Below are 25,171 nucleotides of genomic sequence, written 5' to 3'. Positions count from 1 at the left end.
CATTAATCAGATGCTGATGTCCTAAACTCAGAGTTCATAAACACCTTGTTCAACCATAGTTTCTTCCGTGAGGTTTGCTCTGAAGAATGCAGCAAGGCAGATTCATTCAATTCTTTCCCCAGAAAAACTAATTTTTTCCAACTTGTTTTCCCCATTAGTTCCTTAGGAGGAGTGCGTTTGTGCAGTTTATCATCGGCTTCAACAGAGTGGTCTTTTATCTTTCTTTCCCCTCTCGGGTTTAAGATAAGGTTGATTCACAATAATCTCAAAGAGGAAGCAACAGAGTCCACTCTATGTCATTACAGTTAGAACATCAATGCTATGTGTAGTTCAACAGAGTCACAATAACAACAGAAGAGCACAGAATAACATCCTAAAGTTAACAAAAACAAAATACAGCCGTTTAATTACACGTACAAAGATCGTACGTACGAGATAATCCCCCCCCCCCCCCTTAGGTGAATCCTCCTGATTTGATCTCGCATCGGCTCACTCAGACTTCATGTGGAAAAAATAATACTAAGTTGCTGGCAGGAGAAACTCTGGATGAAGTCCCACTGAAAAATGTGTCAGCTTGTGTTACATGCAGCTTCCCCTGAATATGTCAGGAGTTTTCTGCACCACACAGATCCCATCACCTGCCATGACGTGTAGCTCTCGACTTGTACACTGAAGCATTTGTTCAGTTTTGCTTTCTGACCCACATCATGCACTGTAATTAGTAAGTACCAAAAAGACTTCATCATAATATCTCAGAATGTGTCTGACTTATTTTTGTCTCCTCATCAATTATACAGGCAGAACAATCGTCAGCCATCAGCAGAGTTTAGTGTTATGAAAGGAGCAGACAGTGAACAGTGCCCCTTTCCTGCTTTTATCTGATAGACCACAATAGAGGGAGTTTCCAAGAGATCTTATCCAGCTTGAACCAATTAGTGAAATAGACACGCAGCAAAGAACAGAATGTACACATTCACTCGCAGTTACAAGATTGTTTGTTTTGTTGTTTTTTTTAAAGGGACAAAATGTCATCAAATTACATAATCTGTGGTGTGTTTTTACATACTGGTCATGTCTTGTATCAGGCACAGCTCGGTCCATACGTAGTTTGTCGCTCTCCACCTGGTTGAATTTGTTCCTGGCATATGGATCCTGACCCGGTCTAACCACTGTGGCTCCAACGTACAGATCCTGGTCGAAATCCTGCCAGCGCACTTTCCCTAGAAAAACACACAGACAGTAATATTAGGTACACAGCGGGCTGGCATGAGCACATCATGATACTGTAGTCAAAGAAAAGCTGGTCGTTGTCCAAAGCTGAGACATCGACGCAGGTTTTTATTCGGTATAGTAAAACCTGTACAGACGAGAAGGGTTATTTTCTTATAAGGATTCTTACTTTAAGACAAAAAAATATATCTAATGAAATGAGTTTGAAATCAACAGTGTTAAGCCAAATAAAAGCTGCCACACAAAATAAAGTTTAAACTTTGGGATGAATGGGATTAATCATCAGTGAGAATGTGAAATGTAGGAAGCAGCCTGGCAGATGCAAGAATCCTTCACGAGTGACAGGAAGGAAACCTCGCTGCTTGACAAGGCAGCAACACGTCACGGAGCAAAGCTGACATGAGATTTATGCCGCAGCATGTATGAGAAAATATGTGGAGCAGAATAAAGCGGACAAGGCCAGAATATTTTAATAAAGCCAGAAAACACACAGGAGCATTTATTATTCACTGCACTGTGTAAGAAAAGAACAATCATCCTAAATTTAGCTATTATCTGCAGCCTGAAATATGAGTGTGAATATCAAGTAAATACACACACGCACGCACACACGCTGTCTGTCTGTCTGTCCAGATTAGTGAGATCATTGTGCACTAAACAGAGAAAGTTGTCATGTTTCATTTCACAGTTTATCACTGAGTACAGAGACACAGAGACACAAATAATAATGCAACTAATTAGCGAGGTGCAGCTGCTATGCTAATGACTTGTGTTAGGCATATGGCAGCATGAGATTATACTATCGCTCAGTATGGATCAGAGTGTGCGTGACAAGCAGAGACAGACAAACAGAGAGAGAGAGAGGAGAGAGAGAGAGAGAGAGAGAGAGAGAGAGAGAGAGAGAGAGAGAGAGAGGGGGGAGAGAGAGAGAGACAGAGGGGGGAGAGAGCGAGAGAGAGAGAGAGAGAGAGACAGAGACAGGGACATGGGGAGAGAGAGAGAGAGAGAGAGACAGAGACAGAGGGGGGAGAGAGCGAGAGAGAGAGAGACAGAGACAGAGACAGGGACAGAGGGGGGAGAGAGCGAGAGAGAGAGACAGACAGAGAGAGAGAGATTGGGTGCGTGTGTGACAACATGGGAAAGTGTCTCGCATGCTAATTAGCTGAAGGGCTCAATGATCTGCCTGCGACTGCAAAACAGCACCTCAGAGACTTTACTGTGCGTGTCAGAGTGTGGGATGTCCTTGCTGATATCTCTGTTTAGTGTCAGAGAGTAATTAATGTAGTGACATTTCACAAATGATTCCACTTCAAGCTTTGAAAGTCTTGAGCTGATACTTGGAACACATTTTTCTTTCATCCTGGTTTCTTTGTACTCCCTCAAAGCACATTAACAGTCTATCTATTCATCCAGTTGACATTTTACAGCATGCTCTTGGAATCATTGAGCAGGTACACCAATCCACACCCAGACGGTGATCTGTGGGTTTTCACTCAGCCTTGATCTCTTGTCACTCAGATGTCTCCGCCCACAGCTGCTGACTGGTTGTTTATGTTTGTTGCAACAGATTCTAGAAATCCCTTGACGCTGTCAGCTTTCCAGCTGATAGTTGCTGGCAGGCAGGACTCTCTCTCAGAGCCATTCACCTTATCTGAACTGAACCATGAACCTTCTGACTACTAGGTCAGGACTCTGGCGCTTAGCGTGCCACACACATCATATTTGACAGATTTAAAAAAAAAAAAACAACAACAATGAATAAGCTCGTAAACACCAGGCTGAAAAGCATCACTCAAAGTGTGCTTTGCTTCACCTGTGTCTTGGAGTAAATGTTTACATCCAAGGTACATTTTTAACCATGTGGTTACTTTTTCCAAAGTTTGCATTTGCAATTATTGTCGGTAAGTTTGAAAGAGAAAGAAATATACAATTGTATATTATCAGAAAAGGTTAATATTGATATTAATATTAAAGACAAAACAAATAGTTATGAATAAAAACAGACTTCTTCTGTAAGTCAGAAAGGAAGCCTCAGTATCATGTAGAGCAATCTTTGTAAGAACAGGAGGTTTTAGGATAGGTCGGAGTGTTTATGTTTACCCGAGGTCCCAACATCGATCATGAATCTGTTTAAAATGTGAGTCGGATCTGAACACGTGGTATCTGATTCTGTACCCTCGGCCTTGCGTGAGTAAAAACTTTAAGAAACTTAAATCAGCAAATCAATCAATCAATCAATCAATCAATCAATCACCAAACCAATCAATCAATCACCAAATCACCAAACCAATCACAAGCTCTCCTGAGTGAATCAATACAATAAGGGTAACCCAGTGAGCTGGGGACTGAGAGAAAGCATTTCCAAACATCCTAAGATAACAGCTTAGCTTCCTCGATATCTTCAGCTTCTTGTCTTACCTTTCCCTCCCTTCACACCTCTCACTTACCTCCTTTACCTTTTACCGCCTCGTCTGATTGTGTTCATGTTTGTGGTTGACGTGATGCCCTGCCATAGTGTAAAGTCGCCCTGAAGTTCAAACTCCACTTGTTTCCAAATTCTAATGGGATTGCATTTCCACTTGAAGACCAGACAGGAGTGTGTGAGTTCAGCTCTGGCGGCTCACAGGCCGAGGAAGAGAACTCTCTGCTCTGACGCTTCAGCTGCTGCGACTGAAGCTGCTCCGCTCCAACTCTGCTGAAAACATCGTCTCTCAGAGTGTGGGCGGAGACGCGTCGTTGGGTTTGTGGCAAGATTAAAACAGATCCTTGAATTATTTTGGATAATATTGTAGCTCGAGCATTTCAAATCTGTACCAGACAGCCAGGCTGCGTTGAAATCGACTTCTCTTCCGCTGTGGTTACTTTCACATGGGAAGGTTTAGGAGGCCGAGAAGGTTCAAGTTCTGCTGGTCATAAAAAAACTCGACAACTATGCTACTGTGTCACCACATTACAAAAAGGAAATGGCTTTGGTTGTAGGAACATAATGTGGAGGACTGTCTGAGAAAATGACTGTTGCGTAGAGTGTCTGCTGTGCACATGCTCAGCAGCTGGAGGGTGTCTGTCTTGCCTTTAATCTCGGATGTTTAGAGGAACTTTTGCTCCACAGGGTCCTTTAAAACATTGAAAAAGCTTCTTTCCCTCTAGATTCTAATAATAAAATGGTATTATATCTGGCACGCTCATGTGATCACACGATAGAGGATGAGTGTGTTTGCGGTGCTTGATGGTTCGTGAAGTTCCCTACCTGGCGGCAGAGTCTCCAGGCTGTGCGACTTATCATCAGTGTTGTGTGCTTTTCCCCTGCTGGACGAGTCACTGGAGCCCCAATCATCCTAGAAACAAACACAGCAAACAGTCAGAGTCATAGCATGACATAACCAATTTGAAAACAAGTAAACAGAGGCATCAGCTGAGACCAATCTTACAGAATACTAGGAAGGATTTGAATCAGAAGGGTTTGGGTATAAAACAAAAAGAAGGGGAAAGATTGTTCCACAGGAGTGAAATGGAATCAGGTTTTGCTATTAACTTATATTTTCAAGATAAGTACATTACATATTTTATAACTATTGTTTCAGGTTGGTTTTTTTTCCAGAAAAAAAAGCTTTGAGCTTTTTTTTTTTTTTAACAAAGACAGCCCCTCACCCTTCAGTCCCATGATCAGAACAAGGAAATGAGCAATGAAACATGCTGGCCAGCTGTCTCTGGATGGACCGTGGTACAAAGTGACTTCAACAACAGTCACAGCTCAAAGCTGTGACAGCTCAAAAAAGGAATATTTCACCCAGTCTGTCTCAGCAGCTAACTGAGCAGCCCACTCAGGTTTAATCTATTTAGACAACAGGATGTTTACAGATGGGATCGCAAAGCACTTAATCTACAAATCTGTTCATGCAAACATCTCATTTGGCATTCATCCGCGCACACAATGATGCATCCAGAGCCTGAAAATATAAAAACAAACAAATATTTTTCATCCTCAAACATCAACAATGAGCCTGAATCGGAGGCCTGCTCAGTCATTGGGTGAGGTCGTACATTAAACCAGTCATGTTGACGGCCTTCACATTTACTCAGTTGGACAGAGGGCTGAGCCGTCCCTCCTTATGTCCGTCCGTGTTACCATTCAAAGCCACTGGATCAATACACTAGCAGGCTCAGCAATTAGCAACCTTTCATTCCCTGTCCAAGCCCTCGCCCTTGAATTTAGAAAAGTGTCGTCCGGCTGTCTTGTAGCTCTGTGGGTCTCTTTCACCTCCAGCCTCTCCAAAATGCTTTATTGATCTGTTTTCTTTATTGCCTTGGGACAGCCAATAGCAGCGAGACAACTCAAACAACCATAAACAGTGTTTAATGGTTTATTTATACATCTGGAAGGAGAGATAGAAGATACAAGAAGGATTTTCAAGCTGTTTTTTTTTTATGTTTTTTAAAAAAAAACCACTTAGGACTTTGCAAATAGAGCTAAATAACTGCTGTTGTTTTCTGTGACTCTCGCCCTTCACTTCACTCGGTGCCAGCTTTTCCCTTCCTCAGCCGTGTGTCAATCTGTGCTAAAATGATCTCCATTTTACTGTGGCTGAAAGAAGACTAGACCAGCAAACACCCACAACGACAATATAAAATCCTATAGAAAATCAATTTCTGTGTGTTCACAGCAGCCCAGTGTGTTCACTGCCAGGTTGTAATGCTCAGTGTAGGATGAAAGCAGAGCTGGCAGGTTGCTCTCGACAGAAATACAGTTTGACAGCTTCCAAGGAAGAAACAGGACATGATTTCAGGTGAAATAAAGCTCCACATTGGTTCCTTTCTCGTACCGTGTTCGCCTGTTTTGTCTCTGACATTTTACACTTTCTGAAACCCTGACGTTGCTTATTGTCTTTTTTTCCCCCTTCGATGTTTAAAAACCTCTCTTTGAAGGCTTATTTAGAAGAAATAATAAGCCTGAGGAGACTCTTAAGCACCAAAAGGAATGGATGAATAAAGTCGGCATAGTGTCAACTGTCAAAATATTTCACCTGCTGTGAAATACATTTCACAAAGTGGAAAGGGTAGGCCCATACTACTTGTTTGTGATTGGACAAGCAACGTCATCTTGCCCTGCTGAAGGAACTGTGACCAGAAAGATAGAAGAGGAACTTGAGCTAATAACAGAGTATTTCAACAAAGGCCATAATCCACATTTAGTGTGATTCTTGATATGCTTATCACATATATCATCTTTTGGTCATTGATCACCACAGTTGTCAATTAAGAAATGGGATCAATAAAGTATTTATCTACCTACTGAGAATGGGCCTACCTTTTCCAGTTTGTGAAATGTATTTATCAGCAAGTTAAATATATTTTGTAGCAAATGAAATATTTAGACAGTTGACCTTCAGGGCCACTGTACGGTCGTGTTTCTCAGCTGCTCTTTCCATGCCTGGCTGCCTCGAGGTCCACAGTGCAGGGACTGCTACATCTGGAAAACATGTAGTAGTAACCCTATGTCTCTGCCTCTAACAGTTATCTGGGCTCATTTGCAACAACAAACATGCAACGAAGATCAGAGTGGTGGTACGAGACGCCAAAGTGCTCATTTTTACAACAACTCCAAAAGACTTTCTTTACATATTTGATAGGGAGGGATCATGGGATTTGATGTCTTTGTTGTCAAACAACCGGTTATGTCATGATTTATTATGTGGTGTCTCTCTTACTTCCCTAAAAGACAAACACCTAAATGAAACAAACATGGCCTTAAAGCGCCTGTTAGAATTTGGTCTGGTTCTGAAACACATGGGAATGAACACTGATGCCTCTTTATGAACCACTCAAGCAAACAGGACCATCAGCATGAAGACTGACTCTTCCTATTTCAAGATTTATTTTGAATGTTTGAAGCGGCTGCTGGTAGGTGTCATACAAAGTGATTAACAGCATCTGTTTTTTTCGTTTCGTTTGACATTTTTCCAGCGGGAAGATTCTCAGTAAATCGACACATCTGACTCTGAGAAGAAAGCAGCATTAATTTTACACATGTTGATATAAAGTCATCTGAGGGATAAGTGGTACTGCTTTGACCCCAAGGGGGTGCCAAAAAAATAATGCAATATCAAACACTGTTGTTTACTAACAACCAATTCTGCAATTGATGCTCTTCTGCATGTGCTGCAGACAGTAAGAGGAGTTTTATAAAACACCCATCATTGTTTACTGCATCACTGTGCATGTATGAAAAAGTGAAACATTTTTCTGTTTGGATGTAGGTACACAACTGAACATATTTGTGTGTGTGCGCACACACTGACTCCATCCAGCAGCACTTTACAGAGGAGGCCTGCAGCACCCAGCAAGGAGCAGACGTGTATAAAAAGCAGCCCTTAAAAAATGTATCGCTTCATCAACTGACTTCTTCATGACTTCGAAGCTCTGCAAAATTTACAGTCCAGCTGTTAACTTTGTGGAACAAACATGATCCTGCAGAACATTCATAATGATGCACAGCTTCAAAGCAGCAAGTGTTTCGGTGAGCAAAACAACAAACATGGAAATACACTGTTATAACATTCTCACTTAGAGAGTCTAAAGAGTCCAAATGACGTCAAAGACCAGCCATAAAATGCCTGAATTAGCTAGAACAGGGAGGCAGGGGTTCAGTGGTGGAGTTGATCATCTCTTAACCAGGTTGGAGGTTCAATTCCGAGCTCCTGCAGTCACAAGTTAAAGAGTCCTTAGGCAAGACACTAAGCCATGGGCCACTGGCCAATAAAAAAAAAAAAATCCATAATTCATTAAAATATTGACAAATCATCGTCGTCATCACCCACGCCCATCGTAAATGTGAAATATGGTGTTTAATGGAAAGCTGCCTTTACTAGTCTTATTAGGTGCAATGAAAATATTTCATTCATCATGAAAATCTCAGTCTGTCAAAGATCAAGATTAACCTAACAGCCCAAATCCACGCCAAGAGTACCAGCTCCACAGAACTCCAAGAGGCTTACAGTCGACCAGAAAGCTTTTGATGGATTTGATAACAGCTGTTCTCAATCTGCAGCCAGTTTATAGGAGGACTGTTTGAATGACAGTCAGCTGGCTCAACAAGCAACCAAAAATAAAAAACACAAGGACAGCCTGTTGAACATCTCCTGTCGAGGGTGTTAAGCCACTTTAAATACAGTCATATCTCGTTTGCTCTCGAGTGCACACATTCAAAACGTCACTTCGACCAGGTTTTCAAAATGTTTAATATCCTTTTTCTCAACTCTAAATCTAATGCCTACAGCGCTTACATCAAATGATGTAAAATATCCCCAACCTGCTTGAACAAGAGTTCCTGCTGTGCTTATAAATGTCAAACATCGATTTGACGATGTCAGTTCAAAGTTCCATTTATACGTTGTGTTTGAACATCCTCGCTTTCCTTTTCCTTGAAGTCAACAGGACAGTTTCAGGAGCACAAGGTGGCAGAAGGAGGACAGACAAAAAGAGAAATGAAAACTATGGGAGAAATAAGAGTGAGAAGAAGAACAGTATAAAGAGGAGTAAATACAACAATCCAGCTGTGCTCAGTGAAAAAAAACTCCCTGTGATTTATGGGACGATGCTGTCCATAACAGACGAACCAAAACAGAAGCTATAATGAGAACAATGCACTGCTGAAGGACCATTTCACATGAGTTATTAACATATGACTGCTATGAATATGACTTTTCACTGATTGCATCATGATTTAAAGGGTAAGCAGACAGCAGATGTTGCAGAGCTATTTTTAAAACTCTTGTGAATCTTTCAAAACCTCTTAGTGAAAAAGGCCCAACAGCCTGCACCTGCTGTTCATCCAACCAAAACCATGATTGATTAAAACTGTGCAGACACAGTAAGACCTGACAACACAAACATATCAATGCAGCAGATAAATCAATTGGATGATGATTTGTGCATAGAGATCTTCACTAGCAGCTAAACCAATGTTCTGTAAAGTAAGTAATGTGGTTCAGCATAATGTGAAATATACTTACTCTGTTTCTTAAAAATGTTAGATGCTGGTAGTGTGGTGGTTAGTGTGGGCGCTTGATGCACGATGCTATAGTCGTCAAAGCGGGAAGCCCAGGTTCAGATCTGAACTGTGGCTCGTTTCCCGCATGTCCTTCTACAGACTGCCTTATCTTTAAATTAAAGAACAAAAATTAATCTTGAAGATATCACTCCCGCATGTCTGTACAACTAATGAAGCTTTAACTAGAAGCAAGTTAGCTTAGCATTAACTGCAATCTGGATGAGATATTTGGCATGTCTCCCTTTAATGGGGGGTTAAAGGCAGGATACTACAACAAATACAACTTGTTAGTTGTGGTTCACAAGAAAGATGCAGATTCAAATATTTTCACCTTAAAAAGGTCCCATATTCTGCCCTTTTTGGGGTTCATATAAATCGAATTTATGTGTCTAATAAAGTATGTTAACAATCACAAATGTTCGATAAAAGTGTCTGTTTTCATGCATTGCTGCTCCATGCAGGTTTTCTCATCTGCCTGCATTTCTAACGCTCAGAATTTCCACGAAGACGGGGAGGGAGGGAGAGAGAGAGGGAGGGAGAGAGAGAGAGAGAGAGAAGGAAAAAAGGAAGAAAAAAAGCTTCTCAAAGTGTGCCAAGTCTGATCTGATTGGTCGGCCGATCTGCGCTCTCGTAATTGGTCAGTTGTTCGGCTTTGTTCACGGATATTTCGTGCCCCTTTTACCATATTGGGAATGCTACAGTCAGTCTGAGGGGAGCTTGTGCTTGCTACAACGAACCAATGGGCTTGGATCAGTGACATCTTTGTTTTGTGATGTCACAACACACATTTTCAATGAGGGGGGGCTGGGGACCGAGCGTTTCATGCGGCTATTGGTACTGCTAACAGAACAGGACGTAGGAGAAGGACTTTGAATATTTGCCCATAGATGTGCTTGAACATGCACAAGACACCTGGAAAACACTAAAGAGCAGATAAAACCAGTAGAAGGCAGAATATGGGACCTTTAATGCAGAGCCAAGTTAGCTGTCCTCCCCTGAGTGCTGTCTAAGATAAGCTCACAGTCTACTATCTGTAGTTTAAAGGAAGAATATATGACTTCTTTTTTGATCCAGTAGATGTTGCACTTGAGCAACAGAAAGAAACCAAAACAACTTGAGCTGCATTGTTGTGTTAGCATGCTAATGGTAGCGCTGTTTAGTTTGCTCGCAGCCTCACACTGAACGTAAATTTACACTAAATGACCATTAGTGATTTAAATAAGCAGCGAGTAGAGTGAATGTATTCTTCTTTCCTAAAAGAAGTTCCTACTTAAACAGCATTTATACTCAAGGGGATGAGCTGGCCGGGAGTCAAGTTTATGTAAACAAAATGTAGAGAGTGTGTCGCACTCTTTGACTTTACTCATTGTGAACAGTCAGGACTCACAGAGATCTTTTCAGAGGATATACTGCATTTCTGCTATATTTAGGTGTAAAATGTCACATAGTCAGCCTTTCATGTTTGCAATGCAGAAACAAGGTTGGCATTGTACATTTCATGGCTCAGCTTAAATGGCAAACGAGAATGTAAAAGGTAAAGAATGGGAACAGATTCCACATCAAAACCTTTACTCCATCTTTTTGTACCTTTATGAACTAAAATTCCTTCCAGAGACTTTCCAATCACTCCTTTGATTACTCCTTACTTTGATTGACCAGTTGCTGTTTTATTCTACTCTTTTATCTATTTTACCTTTTGTATGTTTGTTTTGCTGTTTCTGTTTTTAACTGTTAAATCGCCTTTTATTGTTGTAAAGCACTTTGTGATCTTTTATCTGTGAAAGGTGCTCTATAAATAATTACTTACTTACTCCTCGATCATATCTCTCTTTCTATCTCTTACGGTTTTCTATTCTTCCCGTCTCTCTCCTCATCGCTATCTTTTCTGCTGTGCCACTTTGACTGCAGGGTCGGTAGTCAAAGTGGGCAGATGGTCATGACACATAGAAATTTAAAAATACACACGCAAACAAACAAAGCACACTCAGAGGAGAGCATTTGATTTATGTCAGACTGAAGAGAACGCTGAATTCATCTGTAAAACACCTCCGTTCAATCTGCACAGTCAGGATATTTCTCTTGTGGTGGCTGCTTTGTTTTCCTGGTAAGAGCCTCCTAACAACTCGACATGGATGTTGCTGTCCCTCTAGTGTGCGTTTATCTCCCTGCTGTGTAGCTGTTTTATGTAGGGCAGAATCAAGATAACTGTAAAGTGTGCAAAAAAAACTTTTGAAGGACTTTCTGTGCCTTTATTGGAAAGATAGGACAGCGGATAGAGATGGGAAAAAAAGCCACAGGTTAGACTCAAACCTGGGCCGTCCGTGTTGAGGACTATAGCCTCCATATATGGAACGCACATTAACCACTGCGCCACCAAAGTCCCAAAAGAGGGGACATTTAAGGCGTTTGTGTTGTGCATGCAGGAACAAGAAACTAAGTTGCCGGTGGTAAAGCAGGACTCAAAGTCAACTAACTGTGATCTTGCAATAAATTTCATTCAGATGTAAAAAATGTAAAGAGTCTAAATCGACTGGATGCACTCTCAAACGCAGCATTTTCTACCTTTTATTCTACTTCAAATGATAAATGTGTCACTGTGTCTTTATATGACCTAAGAGGAAAACATAAAAGAACTGCTTCCCTTTATTTCTCTCCACGACTTTTATATTCTCAGAAAAACTCCACAATTTTATCAAGATGTGAAAGAAACGTGACAGAAAGAAAAGCCATATGCTTTCTGTCAACTCGATTTAACATACAGAACTCAATTTTGAAGCTGCTTTGCTTTGGTTTGAGTCAATTCATTAGTGTGATTGTGTTTTAAAGAGCACTAAGTAGCCTTAATAATCCTTTCTTCTCAACTGAAGGACGTACTGCACAGTTCTTACACTTGCTGCCTTGATAATGGGATAGACTTAAAGCCCCAACAGAGCAGCCCTCTGTGAGAGTGTCTTAACAGCTCGTGTTTGTTTATGTGGGGGTTTGTGAGCGTGAATGCATTAATGTCTCAATCTGGTGATCTGACTTTGAGTCAGTGTGTGGGGTTGATCTCGTCTTGCTCAGGCCTCTCACAGCCTGAGTATAATCCAGAGTAATCTGATCACATCCACTGATAGATTAATTCAAAAGGAGCCAAGAGTTTGCAATCACACACACACACACACACACACACACACACACACACACACACACACACACACACACACACACACACACACACACACACACACACACACACACACACACACACACACACACACACACACACACACACACACACACACACACACACACACACACACACTCTGTTTTTCAACTGTTGCTCCCTGCTCAACAAACTCATTAGTTGCCAAATTAAAGTAAAAACCAGGCTTCCAGCTCTGTGAGGCTACGCTAGACTATGTAGACAGCCAAATGAGCTAGCTAACCTCAGAAATAGCATCAACTCACTCACTGCAACACTCGTAATTACACCCTGGTTCTGCATTGAGGTGCTGTAAAGGTTCGCACAGTGGTAACACTTCAGCCTGACCCAAAGGCCCAACAGTGTATATATCAGAAGAGAAAAACAGTAGTGTGTGTATAACATACGGCCACTTCACTTGGTCCAGGCTTTCACCCGGAGGGCGTCATACAGCCGCTTGTGCTCTTTGTGATTAGTGAGAATGTCCTTCAAGTGGACGGCTAAGGTTCAAATCCCTGTGACAGTCAGCATCTGTCCTCTGAAGTGTCTTTAAGCAGAACAGTGGACACAGCTCAGCACAAGCCATGGTGAGTCTGACTGTTGACCTGCTGAAGGACAGATGAGAGAAACGTTGCCACGGGGGACTCACAGCGATATCATGGATTTTTAAAACAGCACTGGTTGGAAGCGTTAATGAAGGCAAACTCTTCCTGGATAGACGACTGAGGCGATTCAAACAAAAGATGTATTTTAGCATTATCCTACATGAGAAGGACTGGAAGTCACTGCAGCCTGTCTGATCTGATAAACATCAAAAATGTCAAAACAATGACTTCACTTGGAGCCGGGTGCCAGGCTGCTCTTAATATCTCCAGACTTAACCTGGAAACAAACGGGCAGTTAACACAAGCTCAAGAAAGAATGGGGTTGATAAACAAAAAGCACAGAAGAAGAGCGAGGAGTAAGACGAACCCTTACAACTTAACATCATGCTACGTGGACAGGTTTCACTCCTCTTAGTGTTCAGAATAATTTCCTTGCAGGAAATGTTCATCAAACAATCGGACCTCAAAGCTCTGTGTCTGCAGCTCTTAGTGCTGAAGTAGTTCAACACTGAGCACAACTGCAATTCTAACATGATCGAGCCATGCAGTAATTCATGTTCAACATGTTTGTCAAGCATGTAAGCATTTAGGATTTTCTGATTAGCACTAAGCACAGTAAAACTCACATGAGTTAGCAGGTTTGTCGCATTTACTGAAAACACACACAAAAAAAAAAATCAAAGTGAAAAAGCACTGAGCATTAATATTTGAACAACATATTTTGAATATTTAAGGTAGTTACAAATATACAGATATTTTCCTGCTAGCATGGCTACAAACAGAACAATGAGTGCTCCTGAAAAGACAGTTCAGGAAATCAAACAGAATCATACGAAACGTACACAGCTGTACAAAGAAGCAGCTAACGAGCTCGAGGGAGATTTCCATTTCTATGACTGAAGTTTTTAAATCGCAGCCTTGTGTGGATGTGAATGAGTCTGTCACAAGACCAATCAGCGGAGACAATGAGCACTGTGTCTGCTCAAGAAAACAACAACTTTTTTTCCCCCCCATCCTCTTTGTCTCCCCCTTCTCCCAATAGACGAGCAGGGACATGTAAATGAGGTTATGGTATGTATGTGAGTGTCTCAGTGTTCATACGGCTGACGGGGGGGGGGGGGGGGGGGGGGGGGGCGCTCCCTGTGGTGATGCTTTCCTCTTCAGCTCACAGTGAAGGTTGTTTATCCAGAGGAACAAAAAAAAAAATCTAGGATAATAAGTCATATTTTTTCACTCTTCGTCTTTAATCACAGCACTGTGTCCTCAGGCCACACACACACACACACACACACACACACACACACACTTTTTGTCTGCAGGCAGGAGCTGAGCATGAAAGGAGTGAACGGAGAGAAAGAGCATCTCTTCAGAAACAGTCATGACTGGGATGTCATTACACAGAGGAGGAGAGGGGGTTAGATAAGGAGAGAGGAGGCAAACAGAAGACTTTGACATTTGTGGTCATTTTGTTTCGCCTCGCAGCAGGACTTTCCAGTAATACCGTTTTTAGCGTTCAATCTGCTGAAACTAAATTTATTTTTTGCCTCTAGAGCAGCAAACTTTGGAATAAAACTGTCAAATTACGTGCAACTGAACTTTTCAACCCGGACACCCCTTTTTTTCCATTTCTCTCATCTCAATTTGATTTTTATGCATCTCCTCTCCTCCTCTGATCATTAATCCATGTGTTCTCTGTACTCCTTCTTCTCTCCAACGTGCTGGGAGAAGAAGCTGTTGAAGCATGGCAGTAAAAAAACTTTGGGTTAAAGCTTCAACATGCCAGCTTTTGAGGCTTGATTTGTGATTTATTTTTTATCTCATTTAACTGCGCGGTAAATAGTGATGCAGGCAAATATCGTGTTGAAACATTTAAACACATGACTGATTAAACACACACGCTAACATCCACGTAGAAGAGGCAACAATTAAAGAAGTCAACAAACACCTGGTGGCAGAGAAAAGGACGCATATGATCCTTGACCTGACGTCTAGTGATTTCTCCACTTAGCTACAGCATCTGGATAAAACAACATTCACGAGGAAAGTGACAGGATGGTGGCGGTGATGTTGCTCACTGCAGGTTCTTATCAGCATGTTTCTTCTTCTACAGTTGCACACACTGTGTGGTGACCGTACACACACACACACACACACACACACACACACACACACACACACACACACACACACACACACACACACACACACACACACACACACACACACACACACACACACACACACACACACACACACACACACACACACACACACACACACACACACACACACACACACACACACACACACACACACACACACACACACACACACACGAAAGAGCAATCCATTTCCCCTCATGTGCATTTTCAAAAAATCTCTTCATGCTCATCGATATACTTTCACAGGGAGCACGCTGAGTCGTTAGCCCTATTCAGACTAAACAACGATATTTACATCCCTGTGACACAGAGGTGTAAGGAGGTGTAAGGAAGGTTGCAGTGCTTCTGCAACACCGCAATGTGATGAAAAAAATAACACCGCCGTGGAATCAATATGAATGTATACAGACATGATGACGGCTGAGCATTGTTACAGCACTTTGACAGAAATACAGTCTGAAAAAACGCTATTGTATTTGTCAGAGCGAATTGAACAGAGGAAACCTTTGAAACGGTCTAATCAGATGTCAATGTTCGGGCGCTTGGCTTCTGCAAATATGAATGATGATTTAAAGATTCACAAAGAACCCATTCCCAGGAAAATACCTCGACTGTCTGTGTCTTAAGGGGTTGAACTGGGACATTTCGGAATATAAAAATGTAAAGGACTCCAACAAAACAAAACAAAGACACTGACACATAGTCATTGTCAACAAGGCTGTCAAGTATATCAGAAAAGCACAGTACGAGCTCATTCACTGTTTACTATAAGGGGAGCAGAACCCCTATGGAGAACCGCACAGTGTTTGTGTGGTTTGAGTTCTAAAGTGCCTTTTAAAGAAATCCTTTATTGTTCAGAATACAGTTCTCTCCAACTGAATATGTTAGTTTAAAAACAACAACAAAAGGAGCTATATTTAAAATCACTAACTTCCTTAATACGTCAAGTGTCTGCCAAAATACGAGCAATCCATTTTAAGATTGAATGGACTTGAATTACATGAGGCCGGTTTTGAAATCTAATGAAAAATGTTTGTCTATACATCAGTAGTAATTTAGTAGTTTAGCGGACAGGAATAAAGTGGCAGCCAGAGCATCTCAAGTAACTCGGCTGACAACATTTTTTATGTTAAAGATGACAGAAGTGTGTGACCGAGGAGAAAAGCGATCCAAACATCACAGGAGTATCAGGGGTGTGTCAGAAGCTCCCAGCTCTGCTTCAAACACGTGTAGGAACTCATTAGGTGATGTGTAAGTGGAAGGATTTTCCTTGGTATAAAAACTCAAAACAGGGGGGGGGGGAAGAGAGAGAGAGAGAGAGAGAACAACAAAAAGTGGGGATGGGAGCTGTTTGTAAAATCCACAAGACTTCAACCCTGAAACTGGCTTGCCTTGACTTGGTGAAGAATTCGGACTTCAGTAAACTGTGACAAGTCTCACCAGGGTGTGTGTTTGTGCTTATATTCATTTGTGTTTTCTGTGTGTATCTGTATGCCAGAGAGCGAGCGAGCGGGCGAGCAAGAGAGAGAGAGAGAGAGAGAGAGAGACCACGAGGGAGAGACTAGGGGGATGTGAGATGGCTCAATGGAGCAATTGTGTCTGCTGGCTTTCTTCCCAAAACCCCATCTGCATCCTTCACACTCTCTCTCTCTCTCTCTCTCTCACACACACACACACACACACACACACACACACATTCCCATACACAGACGAACTCCAATCTGAAGAGAGTCCGACACACACACGCACACAAGATCAAACTAATTATCTTCAGTTTGTGAGCTTTGTTTAATGAGAGCCGAGCTGGTGTAACATCTGAATCTGCTCCAATGAAGATAAGCCTGTTTACTATTATCTCTTCTTCTCTTCTCATGCTCAGACACAGAAGTGGTTTGCAGGTAGGTCACACAATTCTGCTTCAAACGCTGCCGTCCCAAGATGACATACTGCACTTGCAGCAGAACACATCCAAGTGGAAAATATTTCACAGGGCTAAAATCAAGACGAAGGTATTTGAGTTTAGTAATCCTCCAGCTGCAGCGTGAATCTCTCGGTTCAGAAACTTGTATCATGCTTATCTGGTTTGGTTCGATACAAGTTGGGCTTATTGAACTCTTTTTGTCTTTGTGTGTGTAGTTTTCCCTTCAGGGTTCAAAACAGTAAAATATTAAAATACAAAATGCTGTTGTGGTAATATAAAAAAAAAAAATTCAAAAAACAATTCAGGACATGTTTCCCCTGACCCTAACCCATGTTTCTTTAGAGCCACACTCGGTTAAGTGTGTTACCACAGTTTTGGATCTGATACCCGACTTATCTAAAATGCCTCGTTTATTTAAAATTATAAAAAAAAATGTCTTAAAATGTCTTTTAATTCAGTTTTATTTGATATTATTTCTCAGTTTGTGGCTACATCTAGAAATGTTCCTATTCTTGCTCTACAGCAGAGATAGTTCTCGTTTGACTTTGTCGTCTGTTTTTAAATTGATAAAGATTTCTGGAACACTCAAAGGTAAAGTCAGAGCTATAAGAACAACTGAAGGCGACGTGGCAGCTGTTTGTCAGGGGAAGAACAGATAAAACAATGAACAACAATTTTAAAAAAGAGAGACAAACATAACATTAAGAGCACAACATAAAGGCAAAATAATGCCGAGCATAAACGGTCATAAATATTATCAAGTGCTGGTGTTATGCCTACCTGCCTACCATGGTGGCACAACAAGCCTGAAAAGTCACCTGAATGCTGTAAGTAGCAACACTACAGAGTACGCTTTTATAATAATACACACATGCTGTATTACAAAGTGATGTACAAGAAGGCACGGTTAGTCCTGGTGCAGTGTGATCGCACCCTTATTGAGCTGCCACCGCCAGATATTTGACTGTTCATTGTTGATAACTACTGAATATCTGGAGCCAAAAAATGATATTGAACAGCCAATTATACACTAGAAAAATAATTATTCTGCTTAGACCAGATTATTTTCATTACCCACAAATCTCCTGATTATTTTTTATATCAATGGACTGTTTAACTTTCCAGAAGTCAAAAGGATTACAAAGTGATATAATTGACTAATATAAAGAATCAAACAATAATGAAGGATTAACATGATCTAAATCCCTGAAACAGTGCACCCTTAATGTACTCCTTTATAACATGTGTTCATCTGTCTCGGGTCAGTCAGTGACGGTTCAACAGAAACAATACACAGAGCTCAGGTTCATGGTGTCATGGTGTCCCTTACATCTTGTGTTGGAGTTATAATGATGGCTCTGGACACACACACAGAAGTCTTTTCATGTTTGGTGAGAAGGGTCAGAGACAGGGCCCTCTGTGTTGCTGTTCAGAAGGATATGAAAGAACATGAAAAAGGCGGCGACAAAAAAAAAAAAATGAGAAAGAATGCAAACGTGGAAGCTGGAGAGTTGATTCACTGTTGTTGACAGAAGCAGAGACAGAAGAGTGAAAAACAAGCGGGCTGAGAGATGAACAAGAGATGCGGAGCATTGAGACGAGACACCCGACCCAGGTCATCTCTGTGGTCAAGCAACTTTGTGTTTTCAGCCGTCTCTCTGTTTTTATACGATTCTTCAAGTGCCAACTGAGTAGCTCCCAGTGGAGCTTATAAGAGACCCCACCTGAAGGTATACAATGAGGAAATAACTCACCGAGCTTAACACTTTCATGTTAAACTGCTAGTAATTAATTTTTTTTTAAATGTCATTATTTGAAATGCTGGTTAGGATGATTCTGCAGTGGGAGAGCTGGTAATTCCCCTCTGAGAGTCGGTGGGGGAATTAATTTGAGCAAATGGCTCCAGATAATGGGAAAAGTCCATTTTCAGGAGAGAGGGAACGGCACTGCGAGAGACACCGAGTGAGGGAACTACGAAACAAGACGAGAGGGAGCGGAGCGGAAAGGTTGGGAGGATGAAGCTGTGGGGGAGAGCGAGTGAAGTGCTGAATCATCCGAGTGTGTCAGCAGAGGGGGGGGAGGGGGGGGGAGAAGTAGGCCAGGGCGGTGGGTTGCAGAGGGTGGGGATGGTTTAGTTGTAGAAACTCTTTCATCAGCCACTTGCTTCCTCTCTTTTCTTTCATTGCACCCCTCTCTTCCTCTCGGCCTTTTTAAAAGCCCCCCCCCCTTCTCTTCACTGCTAACAGTAAATGATTGTCCCTGACTCGACCACAGCGGCGGTCTGTGATTACTAGAACCCGAAATGTTCCTTCTTGCTTTAAGACATATCTTCATGCTTTCATTACGTTCTTTATTACGAGAAAATGATTGTGATTTGAGAAAATTACAGCTCCTGGTGTTCCTAAAGGAGAATATGATGGAGAATATAATGAGGGGGTTTGCTCTAAAAAAGATCAAAGTGAAAAGAAGCCTCAGCTGGATTTGTATGAAGTTACAGTAAGAACCTTTAAGAGACCATGCTGAGGTCATGAACGTTACTGATAGACTCTTAAAATCTAGGACAAAACCTCTCATACTACAAGTGTGTGTGTGTGTGTGTGTGTATGTGTATGTGTATGTGTATGTGTATGTGTGTGTGTGTGTGTGTGTGTGTGTGTGTGTGTGTGTGTGTGTGTGTGTGTGCAAAGAGGAGCTTTAAGCCTCTAAATACTTTCTTTCCCATACAAGGAGAAAACTGTTCTGTAAGTCAGCAGGGGGAAGGTGTGTGTTTTTGTCAATGGGTATCATGTGTGGATGTGAGCAGCCATAGTGGAGGTGGGTCATGTTTGTGTATACTGCTCTGAGTGTGTGTTTAGACTGAACCAAAGCCACGATTTCTTCAGTCAGCTGCCTCCACATGATGTCCTGTGTGTGCGCTGCATACAGACCTTTCCATAAAGATTCAAAACCACACGTACACAATACAAATTGATCTGCTGTATTCCTGCGTTTTCTACAGTAAGCGTGTGTGTAAGAGCTGATTTTCACTCAAACTGTCGGACAAACTGTGGTGGACACGCTCCTCCTAAACATCATTTGTCCTTGGCAAAATACCAATAACTCCCTCAAAGCTTAGGATACACAACATGCTAGGAATTAAGCCACTGATGACATCAGCAGAACAAATGTCATGTCCTTTTATTCACAATATTAAGTGGGATTGACTCGGTGACAGATATTAACAAGTTGTAAAATAAGTCAATGAATCCTGCAGTTTGAGATCCTGAAAAATCAAGTCATTTTGAAAAGTTTAAAGTGTTGTACTTTCATAAACTTGTCACCTAACGGGCCCACGAAAGTATGATCTATCTACTCTGAAGCAGAGTCAGACGTAGTCCAGATTAAAGTTCTGAACACGTGATCAGCGACACTAGAAAAAAAAAACAGTTCCTCCAACTCCCATGATGCATCTCAAACCTTACGGAGTCTTTCTGTGTGGTACTCACTCACATCTGTAAGACTACAAACCTCCCGTTTGTAACTTTCCCGTCTAGCTTTTTGTCACCAGTCTATCGTTTCTAAGCGTGAGCGAAGATAACCAAGATGACATCACTACGACATCAGACAAACACCTCCGACGCCAGAGAGCCCATAAAAAAACGGTTTCCACCGTATAAGTCAACTGATCTTTCAGTTCATAAATGTTGCTAACCGTTCTCAGGATATACCTTTTTTTTTTGTATGTTTTGAATAAAAATACTTCCAATGCATTTTTGATCAGTTCCTGTTGGATCCCTGCTGCAGCGCTGCCTCTGTGTTTGTGGCTGACTGTTTATGTTAGGACACTGAGAGCCCACACAGCCTTAAGGTGGTAAATGATCCAGGATCACGACAACATCTTAGATAATCTAAAAATTCACAGACATGTTCAACGTGCTGAACTACAGAAGGCGAGCAGATGTGAGACTCTTAACAAAGGCTATAATTACAAACTCTCACTGTCACTCTGTTCCTTTTCTGACACACACAGCAGAATTACTTCTGTAAGGGGATACAGGCTCTTTGAAACAAATTGCTACTCTCATCACGCTGCTCTCCCGAGGGAAATGAATACATCTCATTTTAAGTTATGACACATAGTTCAATAAACAGGCAGTGACATATTACAGACCTGAAGCAAAACATATTTATAAACTGGACTGATTGTGTGTACAGCTTTTGGATATGTTGCCAAAGATATTTGGCCATGCTGATGTCTACAGGCTATTAAGAGTCCTCATCATTACTTTAAATGTGTGAAGGCCTCATAAAGTCCGAAAAACAAACTGAAGCAGATGGCGTCTATCTGATCATATACTGTAGATCGCTTCTTTTTACAGTCTATGATTCTTTCTTACACACTGTACTTTTACTTTTGTTCCCTTTAAACGGCTATGACCTCTCATGCAGGCGTTTCTTAACAGATCAACAATCTTTAAGCTGAAAGTATCCCCGCAAACAGTTAATAGCCTCTTTCACACCTGCACTGCACTTCTGAAAATACCCTGTTATGTTAAGGGGGGGGGGGGGGGCGCCTTTGTCAACACAGAATTCAAGAACATTCGCTGCAAGCGATCTTCATGCACATGATGAAGCTGCTTAATATGCTTAATATTTCTGTTTGCCAGTTTGCTCTTTTCCACTATTTTTTATCTGATTACACATTGCATCATTATAAAGGAAAAAAAAAAAGTGTATTGCGTCAGCTCTGTTGATTCATTGACCACCTTAGCCGGACATTTCTCTCCTCCGATTGTCTTTTCAGAACTTGTTGAACGTTTTCCTTTTTGATTCTTTTCCACTGTTAAGCATCTCTACAGCGAGTATCGTCTGCTGTCCCGAGTACACGTAGGATCGTATGAAATCACATGAGGTGGTACGATCGCTTCTCGTGATCCATGAGATGATCCTCACAATCTTCTGTATAATAACTGTATTTATATAGGACTTTGTGCAACATGTTACAAAGCGCTTCACAATTAAAACGAGTAAAGACTTGAACAAATAAATACACAATGGCCATGAAAAATAAAAACAAATAATTAGGCAAACAAACTAAAACAAGTTTTGTTGCCATGTTGCCAATTTTAGAAAAGAGAAATGATCTCCATGTGAACAAAATGCAGAACAACCTTCACATCTTTTTGGATTGGAATCATCTAAAGAGCTCGGATGAGACCAGCGTTACTCACTACAGTATGCTAATGCTAATTCAGTAGATAACTAATGAAATATTTAAAACATGTTTCCTCTCCACTCCAACTCACAAAAGGTAACCAGTGTGTTTGTAAATGTACCCTTTGGGCTGCATGTTTGTGCTTCATTTCCCTTGTGGGTGTTGTGTTTTCATAGCTGGGCTTGTTTGTAGAACACGTACATCTTAACTTATTAAAGCTGTGAGAGGAGATGACTTCATGAACATGCAGGAAAAGTTCCTTTTTCAAGTTCAGCTACAGATGATTTACACGCAGCTATAGTGCAGCCTTGTTCCTCAGCTCGAGTCCTTTGTCTCTGTTTGTTTTAACCTTGTGCATGAATTGGGGTTGGGAATGCCGATTGCTTTTAGTCTGAAATATAAAGCACTTTGTGCCATATTTTTGTTAAATGAAGAGTGCTACAAAGTACAGTCTTTAACTGAGCGAGAGCAACAGAGGTTTAATTTTCCATTTTTAATAGCTGCTCATTTACAAACTGTGAGAAGAGCGAGTAATTGTAGTGAGTAATGTGTTAACAGAAACAGCAAAGATATTACTCCAGGCATAATTCAAATTCCCTGACGCCACAGTGTTGATCCCACTCCTACCACTACAGTTTTAAAATGTTCATCTTTTCTAAGTCTGTTCATACATTTCTATTGAGCCAGCTGACATGAGCAGTGTCTGTCACCGTGTATGGCTGCAGATTCTTGTGCTTCAGCAGTTAAACATTCTCATTCAATCATTCACAGGGTTGTTGGAAAGTAACCTCTGCCCTGAGAAAAGATGGCATGCTCTGAGGTGAACATGTTGTTAATGAACGGCAGCAGGAGGACGAGTGACTGACTGGAGAAGAGAAGGAGGCAGAGGAGTGAGACAGGCCACGTCAGGAACAAACTCAGCTGACAGACAGTAAGGAAAGGAAAATTAATCAGACAGCCTAACTATCCAACAAAGAGAACCTTATTCAATATACAAGTACTCCAACTGTTTTTCCCAGAACTTGCTGTGAGCTGGCAGTACCTGTGTCTGTAAACTGTACGGTAGCAGCAGACTTGGCTCATTCTCCAACATGACGTTAGACACAGAGCATAATGACAAGCAGCAAGGAAAGGCATGAAGCAACTAATTTCAAACAACCGAAGGCATTTCAGCCCCTTGATGGGGTCTGACACAATCACATCTGTTTTTAGTCCCACCCCGCCAAAAGCATAGATAAATTAAAGTTACCTCTTTAAGGCAGGAGCGCACCAAAAGTCGTGCGGGCCTGCTGGCCAAAAAGCTCAGGATATTTCTCCCGCTGAGAAGGTGGTTTGTAAAAACTGCAAGGAAGGGCCCAAAATGGGTCACAGGCCTGCTTTAGGTTGGTCTGAACATGACGACAACTTTTTCAGAATTTTCCCCTCAGGTGACAAGTTCGAGCAGACTGCAGGAGAACAAACAAACTAAATAATGAAAAAGAAAATAAATAGCGTGAGAATGCAAGTATACGTAACAACAGAGGAAAAGTCTATTTGTGCAAGACAAAAAAAAAAGCAACGACAGCAAATAACCAGGGGAAAAGAGACCACAGAGGGAAGAGAGTGCATTACCATCTGGTGTGGAGAGTTACAGAAGAGTTACACATCATCACATGGTGAAATATAACCCGAGTCAAATGACCAAACATCCCTAAACAAACACAATGACAATGTTAACCCAAGACCCAACTTAAATAGTTCAAGCTTTTCAGGACAATGACATTCAAAACAATAGACACAGAATCTTTATTCATATTCTAGTGTTCAGTCATCTGCAGGCAGAAGTCACTGCTGTCACGAGCAGTTTTCATCGGCTGTTGATAAGCCAGCTAATTAGGCTAAGGTGTTGTTCTTCTTAATGTTTCAAGCTGAACTGTTTTAAAACACGAATCTCTAAACATAATGACTGCTAATAACAAGCGTTAAGTCCATTGGAACATGTTTCAACATGTTTGGTGAAAAGAAGACATGGATATAGCATGCTAGCAGCAGGTTAAATAATGGCAGCTGATGTCCTGTATACTGGTAAACTGGTGCATGTATGGTGTTAATTTTGGACTATTAAGCAAAATAAAAGTAAGATAACATGAAATAGTCAGTAGTTGGCTGGTTATCATAATGTATTTAACCAGGATGGTCCCACCAAGATCAAGAACCAACAGAGACCTGGCCAAGACAGTCAGCAGCAAAAACACAACGTTAGCATAACATGCTAGTCTTTGTAGCTTACATCAGCACAGACAAACACACTTTGTTCACACGTTGTTAGTGTTAAGGGGAGGATTTGATAAATGGTCATTTTATATTCTAGCAGAAACATACAATCCTCAACACATTTCCTAGTAAAGAAGTGAGGCTTAAATTGTTTTCTTGCAGCCTCCCTGACAGGAATGCTGTCAGGGAGGCTGCACCTGATGGGTGCAGCATCTTATTCCGAGTAACAAAGGTTTTCATACCATAAATGTCTGTATATGAACCCATACTGAACAATTACATCTGGCAGAGACTGTAGAGTACTGAGGCAGCTGAACCAGACGGTAATTGACAAGACTCATTACATATAAACCTTCTAATGACAGGAACCCTAGACGAGGGTTTCTGTTCAAATTAAGGGTTCATGCTCAAAGACAGGAATACTCTACATTCATGTTAAATATTTAAATGCAGCCCTCTGTTTCTGCACAATCACCATCCTGTATGGCGTGCTTCTCCCGTGACAGAAGGAGAAGTACGCCATACAGTAGCAGTCTGTTCCAAATACCACAGACTCTTTGCAGTCTCAGGAGTCT

General features: G+C 41.4%; 1 protein-coding gene across 2 annotated transcripts in view; it reads right to left on the bottom strand.

Moving 5' to 3' along the window:
- The window catches only part of galnt2 (UDP-N-acetyl-alpha-D-galactosamine:polypeptide N-acetylgalactosaminyltransferase 2), a 52,292-nt gene that overhangs the window by 17,365 nt on the left and 9,756 nt on the right, over positions 1–25,171 (bottom strand). For both annotated transcript variants that reach the window (XM_079339852.1, XM_079339853.1), the window contains exons 2-3: positions 4,478–4,565; positions 1,067–1,220 (exon numbers count right to left, since the gene is read on the bottom strand). In XM_079339852.1, the coding sequence (XP_079195978.1) occupies positions 1,067–1,220; positions 4,478–4,565 (242 nt within the window). The remainder of the gene's footprint in view (positions 1–1,066; positions 1,221–4,477; positions 4,566–25,171) is intronic.

This window comes from Symphodus melops (genome assembly GCF_947650265.1).
Source record: "Symphodus melops genome assembly, chromosome: 3".
Taxonomy (NCBI): domain Eukaryota; kingdom Metazoa; phylum Chordata; class Actinopteri; order Labriformes; family Labridae; genus Symphodus; species Symphodus melops.
The sequence above is the reverse complement of the archived record's forward strand: the minus strand, read 5'-3'. Positions and strand labels throughout refer to the sequence as shown.